This window comes from Rhincodon typus, chromosome 7, assembly GCF_021869965.1.
Source record: "Rhincodon typus isolate 14 chromosome 7, sRhiTyp1.1, whole genome shotgun sequence".
Taxonomy (NCBI): Eukaryota; Metazoa; Chordata; class Chondrichthyes; order Orectolobiformes; family Rhincodontidae; genus Rhincodon; species Rhincodon typus.
Genome location: NC_063338.1, coordinates 98,230,238 through 98,238,238, shown reverse-complemented (window position 1 = coordinate 98,238,238; position 8,001 = coordinate 98,230,238). Strand labels below are relative to the sequence as shown.

The following is an 8,001-nucleotide window of genomic DNA, read 5'->3' as shown; positions in this document are numbered from 1 at the left end:
GAACTGCAGATGCTGTAAATCAGGAACAAAAACAAAGTTGCTGGAAAAGCTCAGCAGGTCTGGCAGCATCTGTGAAGGAGAAAACAGAGTTAACGTTTCGGGTCCAGTGACCCTTCTTCAGAACTGGTTCCGAGGAAAGGGTCACCGGACCCGAAACATTAACTCTGTTTTCTCCTTCACAGATGCTTCCAGAGCTGCTGAGCTTTTCCAGCAACTTTTGTTTTTTTTGTTGTTGTTGTTGTTGTTGTTTATTGAATTGAAGTTTCGCTATCTGCTGTGATGGATTTTGAACTTGTGTTCCCTGAACATAAGCCTGGCATTCTGGATTACTTGTCCAGTGCTGTTACCATTGCATCTGTTAGCTAACCAATCCTCTACTTATGGATACCCCCTCCCCACGACCCCCATCATAAGCAGTAATTTTGCTCAGTAAACTTTGTTGTACTTTTTAATCTTTAATCTTTTTAATCTTGGTATTCTTTATACACAACATGTACAGATTCCCTGTTATCCATGTTGGCTATTACTTCCTAAAAGAACTCCAAAATATTAATCAAATGCTATTTCCCTTTTACAAAACCATGTTGCCTCTGCCTGATTTTACTGAGATTTTCTAAGTGCTATTTAGTAACCTCCTGAATAATCAATCCTGGTAATTTCTCACTGACATATTAAACTAACTAGTCTGAAATTTCCTTCTTCCTGGCTCACTACTTTCTTCAATTGAGGAATTATATTTGCTATTTTCCATCTGATGGGACCATTCCATAATTTAGGGAATTTTGACAACTGGTTCTTTTAAGACTCTGGGATGAAGTCTATTAGGACTGTGGAACTTGTCAACTTTTTTGTTATAATAATTTTCTCAGTAGACTTTCCCTGGTGACTGTAATTGTTTGAAGGGCCGCCTTCTGTCTCACATCTTGATTTATAACTATTTCTGGAAAGTTATTTGGATTTTTGAGATTGGTTGGCTTGCCGAGCTGGTTTCTTTCGCAGACGTTTCGTTACCGTGCTGGGTAACATCCTCAGTGCAGCCTCCAATGAAGCGTAGGTGTGTTTTCCCGCCTAGTTTTTAAACTCTGGGGTCTGTTGAGATGGATCGCCTCACTTCCGGTTTTCCTTTGTAGTGAAATGTATATGGGGTCAAGTTCAATGTGTTTATTAATAGCATGCTTCGTGGAGTGCCATGCTTCTAGGAATTCTCGTGTCTGTCTTTGCCTAGCCTGAGGTTTCCACTCACTCAGCCAATCGATACAGATTTCAATTTTAGAACTGTCTGTACGTTTTTTCAGCTATTTTACAGACACATTCTCTGTGCAAAACTCTAAACTTAGAAAAGCATTTATCTCTTGAAGGAACCACACATTTTTTTTCTCCCTTATTGTTTTTCCAAACACATTCTAGCTTCCTGCCTTTCAATTCATGAGTATTCTACACAACTTCATAACAATACTCACTCAGGCTGTCTGTCACTCTGGATGGGGTCTCCTTTCTGACTGGGTGAAGTTTACTGATTGCATTGAATTAGATCTATTTGTCTTAGACCACCATTCTCCCTAAAGAAAATACAATATTCAATCATGTTCGGCTACTTCATCATGTAGTCATTAATTAATCGTGCCTATTGCACGTTCCCATTGTACACTAGCTTGTGGGAGCAGCTGGAGAGGTCTGGAAATGAAACGAGACTCGATAGGAAGCTGTAGAAACCATGTCTGTGTTGGTTTTAATGTTGCATTTTTACGACGCTTTGTCCTCTTTGCAGTTTCGAGCCTTGCTGTCTGTCCAAGGGATCTTCCTGTGTCATCGAATGATGAGAATGTCTGGCACAAGTTGAGGAATGGCAGCCTGAGATGGCAGCATTCACCACGGAGTACCAGCGACTGCAGTCCTCCTACACCGATTCACCACCCGGGGAGGAGGACCTGCTGGTTCACGTGGCCGATGGTGGCAAATGTAAGTTGAATGTTTTCTTACTATCCCCACCCCTAACCCTACCCCCACCCTCTCCAAGAACCACAAAATTGTTGCCCTTGTCCTCACCTTCCATCCCAGCACCTGTTATCATTAATACGGTCTGAAGGAATGCCGGAGACCTAATGGAACGTGGGAGCAGTGATGGATTTGTTAATTGAGGGTTAATTGGGTGTATAAAAAATGAGGAGCTCAAGCTCATTGGGCTGTGTTTTATGGAGTTTAGTTAACTGAACTAAAAGTGTGGTTTTGAACTCTGTTTGAATAGTTATCTCTAGCATGTAATACCAGCCTCCGAATTCAGTGGATCATTCTCAGCCATTCTGCCAGCTCCAACATAATGCCACCACCAAACACGTTGTCTCTTCCAACGGAACCATTTCCTGTACAACACTCTTGTCTCTTCTTCAATTATCTCCAACTTCCCTGATCCTATGACACATTTCCGTACAAGCACAGGGGAAGCATCACCTGTCCCTTCTGTCCCAGTCTCAGTACTTTTCTCAATGTTGCTTTTTATTCACTGCTCACGATGAGATTTACTATCCAAAATGAAAACTGAACAGAGATTGGGTAATTGATTTATTTAACACCTTCAATCCAAGTTTTTCTAATTGCCTGTCGTTTTAGTATTCCACCTTTGTTTCACACTGACCTCAGTCTCCTATATCTTCCAGTGAGGTTTAGTGGAAACTTGAGGAACAGCCTCGAGATCTCAACAGTCAGTTGAACAATTTCAAATCACATCCATCAAAAAGTGGCTGTTGGTCATTCTGCATTCGCACCGTCTCTAGATTGGTCATCTGTTTTCTTAGGTGTCCCATTTCCACTTCTTTGGCCCTGCACTAAAGTTTGGGCATTTAATTTCTCTTGACTACCCCTTCGTTACATACTTTCCTTTTGTCCCTGTCCCACTGGCTGTGGCTCAAAACCCATTGCATTTCCACTTTTTCCCACTTCTGACAGGAACAAAGAAACAGGAGTAGGCCATTCAGTCCGAGCCTGTCCTGCCATACGATCATGGCTGATCGAACTCTTCAATGTCTTTTACCTGCCCCTTCACCATAACTCTGTACACTGTGGTAAATCAGAAATCTGTCAAACTCTACCCTAAACATACTCAGACTGAGTTTCCACAGCCCTCTGTGGTAGACAATTCCGAAGGTTACAACTGAGTAAAACAAAATTCTCTTCATCTCAGTCCTAAATTTCATCTCCTATATTTTTAAACTGTGCCCTCTGGTCCAAGACTCCCAGCCAAGGGAAACACCTTATCTGCATCTGTCTTGTCTATTTGTTTCAATGTTTGGTAAGCTTCACTGAGATCAACTCTCATTCTTTGAAACCCTGGAGAATACAGGCCCAGTTTGTACAAATCTGAGTGGGCCACTGAGCTGCTGGTCTTATTACAGCCTTGGTCCAAACGTGGCAGAAGAGCTGAATTCCAGAGGTGAGGTGAGAGTGATTGCCCATGATATTGAGGCTGCATTTGACTGGGTTTGGTATTGAGGAGCTCCGTCTGTTGCTGCTGTGTGTTTTCTGCCTGTTAGCCAGTACTTAGACCGTGCCAATACATTATGTCCTATCCCATGTGTTTTAATGTGTACCACCCCATCCTCCTGTGGGGGAACTTCATCAAAAACCTTCTGAGAATCAAAGTATACTAAACCACTCAATTCTGCTTTATCAATTTTGTTGCTAAAATATTCCAATAACTCTTACAAGACTGTCAAATATGATTTTCCCATTCTCCAATCCAAGCTGATTCTGCCCAATCATCCAATTGTCTGATTATCTGATCCTTTATAATCAATTCTAGCATTTTCCCTATTCCAGATACTAGGCTAGTAGTTCTGTAGTTCTCTGTTTTCTCTCTCACGTCCTGTTGTGAGCCACAGTTGACTGACCTTGTTTGAGATGTTGCACCTCAAAGGAATGTATAGTTGCTGTAAATTATACAACAGTTCTCTTTTTAAAAAAAAATCCATTACCCATATACACTCGTGCCTTTTCATGTATTTTCTCAATCCATTCAGCCAATTTTTGCTCATGTCTTCATAATCTCCCTTATTCACATTTAACAGTCATGCTTCAGATTGAACTACCTCCCTTTAAATATAATGTGAAATTCTACCATATTTTGGTCACTCATCCCTAAAGGTTCTTCTACAAGATATTACGTCAATAAAAATCACTAATTCGCCCTTTATCAGTGCAATTCCAACCTAGCTTTCCTTCTTTTCTGTCCTTTCTAAATATCGAATGCCCTTCAATATTCTGGTCACCATGCAGCCATGCTTCTGTAATGGTGATTAGATCATACCTATGTATCTTTATTAATGCCTATAGATTGTCTCCCTTGTTAAGAATACTGTGTGCATTCTGTGAACATAGAACATAGAACATTACAGTGCAGTACAGGCCCTTCGGCCCTCAATGTTGCGCTGACCTGTGAAACCAATCTGAAGCCCATCTAACCTACGCTATTCCATTATCATCCATATGTTTATCCAATGACCATTTAAATGCCCTTAAAGTTGGCGAGTCTACTACTGTTGTAGGCAGGGCATTTCATGCCCTTACTACTCTGAGTAAAGAACCTACCTCTGACATCTGTCCTATATCTATCACCCCTCAATTTAAAGCTATGTCCCCTCGTGATAGCCATCACCATCCGAGGAAAAAGGCTCTTGCTGTCCACCCTATCTAATCCTTTGATCATCTTGTATGTCTCTATTAAGTCACCTCTTAACCTTCTCTCTAACGAAAACAGCCTCAAGACCCTCAGCCATTCCTCATAAGACCTTCCCTCCATACCAGGCAACATCCTGGTAAATCTCCTCTGCACCCTTTCCAATGCTTCCACATCCTTCCTATAATGTGGTGACCAGAACTGTACGCAATACTCCAAGTGCGGCCGCACCAGAGTTTTGTACAGCTGCAACATGACCTCATGGCTCCGAAACTCAATCCCTCTACCAATAAAACCTAAAACACCGTACGCCTTCTTAACAACCCTATCAACCTGGGTGGCAACTTTCAGTGATCGATGCACATGGACACCGAGATCTCTCTGCTCATCCACACTACCAAGAATCTTACCATTAGCCCAGTACTCTGTATTCCTGTTACTCCTTCCAAAGTGAATCACCTCACACTTTTCCACATTAAACTCCATTTGCCACCTCTCAGCCCAGCTCTGCAGCTTATCTATGTCCCTCTGTAACCTGCAACATCCTTCCGCACTAACCACAACTCCACCAACTTTAGTGTCATCCGCAAATTTACTAACCCGTCCTTCTACGCCCTCATCCAGGTCATTTGTAAAAATGACAAACAGCAGTGGCGCCAAAACAGATCCTTGCGGTACACCACTAGTAACTGAACTCCATAGAGAGAACATAGAACATAACATTTCCCATCAACTACCACCCTCTATCTTCTTACAGCTAGCCAATTTCTGATCCAAACCACTAAATCACCCTCAATCCCATGCCTCCGTATTTTCTGCAGTAGCCTACCGTGGGGAACCTTATCAAACGCTTTACTGAAATCCATATACACCACATCAGCCGCTTTACCCTCATCCACCTGTTTGGTCACCTTCTCGAAGAACTCAATAAGGTTTGTGAGGCACGACCTACCCTTCACAAAACCGTGTTGACTATCCCTAATCAAGTTATTCCTTTCTAGATGATTATAAATCCTATCTCTTATAATCCTTTCCAACACTTTACCCACAACCGAAGTAATTCTCATTGGTCCATAATTACCAGGGTTGTCTCTACTCCCCTTCTTGAACAAGGGGACAACATTTGCTATCCTCCAGTCTTCTGGCACTATTCCTGTAGATAATGACGACATAAAGATCAAAGCCAAAAGGTCTGCAATCTCCTCTCTGGCTTCACAGAGGATCCTAGGATAAATCCCATCTGGCCCAGGGGACTTGTCTATTTTCACACTTTCCAGAGTTGCTAACACCTCCTCCTTATGAACCTCAATCCCGTCTAGTCTGATAGCCTGTATCTCAGTATTCTCCTCGACAACATTGTCTTTTTCCTGTGTGAATACTGACGAAAAATATTCATTTAGCGCCTCTCCTATCTCTTCGGACTCCAAGCACAACTTCCCACTACTGTCCTTGACTGGCCCTAATCTTACTGTAGTCATTCTTTTAGTCCTGACATACCTATAGAAAGCTTTAGGGTTTTCCTTGATCCTACCTGCTAAAGACTTCTCATGTCTCCTTCTGGCTCTGCTTAGCTCTCTCTTTAGGTCCTTCCTGGCTAACTTGTAACTCTCAAGCGCCCTAACTGAGCCTTCACGCCTCATCTCTACATAAGCCTCCTTCTTCCTCTTGACAAGAGATTCAACTTCTTTAGTAAACCATGGTTCCCTCGCTCGACCACTTCCTCCCTGCCTGACAGGTACATACTTCTCAAGGACACGCAGTAGCTGTTCCTTGAACAAGCTCCACATTTCAATTGTGCCCAGCCCCTGCAGTTTCCTTCTCCATCCTATGCATCCTAAATCTTGCCTGATCGCCTCATAATTGCCTTCCCCCAGCTATAACTCTTGCCCTGCGGTATATACCTATCCCTTTCCATCGCTAAAGTAAATGTAACCAAATTGTGGTCACTATCACCAAAGTGCTCACCTATCTCCAAATCTAACACCTGGCCTGGTTCATTACCCAATACCAAATTCAAGTGGCCTCGCCTCTTGTTGGCCTATCTACATACTGCGTCAGGAAACCCTCCTGCACACATTGGACAAAAACTGACCCATCTAAAGTACTCGAACTATCGCATTTCCAGTCAATATTTGGAAAGTTAAAGTCCCCCATAACAACTACCCTGTTACTTTCGCTCCTATCCAGAATCATCTTTGCAATCTTTTCCTCTACATCTCTGGAAATTTTCAGAGGCCTATAGAAAACTCCCAACAGGGTGACCTCTCCTTTCCTGGTTCTAACCTCAGCCCATACTACCTCAGCAGACGAGTACTCATCAAACGTCCTTTCTGCCACCGTAAGACTGTCCTTGACTAACAATGCCACACCTCCCCCTCTTTTACCACCTTCCCTGATCTTACTGAAACATCTAAACCCCGAAACCTGCAACAACCATTCCTGTCCCTGCTCTATCCATGTCTCCAAAATGGCCACAACATCGAAGTCCCAGGTACCAACCCATGCTGCAAGTTCACCCACCTTATTCCGGATGCTCCTGGCATTGAAGTAGACACACTTCAAACCACCTTCCTGCCTGCCGGTACACTCCTGCGACCTTGAAACCTTATTCATGACCTCACTACTCTCAACCTCCTGTACACTGGAGCTACAATTCAGGTTCCCATCCCCCTGCTGAATTAGTTTAAACCCTCCCGAAGAGCATTAGCAAATTTCCCCCCCAGGATATTGGTACCCCTCTGGTTCAGGTGTAGACCATCCCGTTTGTAGAGGTTCCACCTACCCCAGAATGAGCCCCAATTATCCAGGTATCTGAATCCCTCCCTCCTGCACCATCCCTGTAGCCACGTGTTCAACTGCTCTCTCTCCCTATTACTCGCCTCGCTAGCACATGGCACGGGTAACAAACCAGAGATAACAACTCTGTTTGTTCTAGCTCTAAGCTTCCACCCTAGCTCCTTGAATTTCTGCCTTACATTCCCATCCCTTTTCCTACCTATGTCGTTGGTGCCTATGTGGACCACGACTTGGGGCTGCTCCCCCTCCCTCTTAAGGATCCCGAAAACACGATCCGAGACATCACGGACCCTGGCACCTGGGAGGCAACACGCCAACCGCGAGTCTCTCTCGTTCCCACAGAATCTCCTATCTGTCCCCCTAACTATGGAGTCCCCAATGACTAATGCTCTCCTCCTCTCCCCCCTTCCCTTCTGAGCGATGGAAAGGGATCGGTATATACCGCAGGGCAAGAGTTATAGCTGGGGGAAAGGCAATTATGAGGCGATGAGGCAAGATTTAGGATGCATAGGATGGAGAAGGAAACTGCAGGGGCT

At 43.7% G+C, this 8,001-nt stretch overlaps 1 protein-coding gene across 1 annotated transcript in view; it reads right to left on the bottom strand.

Moving 5' to 3' along the window:
- The window catches only part of LOC109925638 (autophagy-related protein 9A-like), a 25,898-nt gene that overhangs the window by 10,702 nt on the left and 7,195 nt on the right, over positions 1–8,001 (bottom strand). Inside the window, exon 7 of the mRNA XM_048599293.1 lies at positions 3,585–3,675. Coding sequence (XP_048455250.1) covers positions 3,585–3,675 — 91 coding nt within the window. The remainder of the gene's footprint in view (positions 1–3,584; positions 3,676–8,001) is intronic.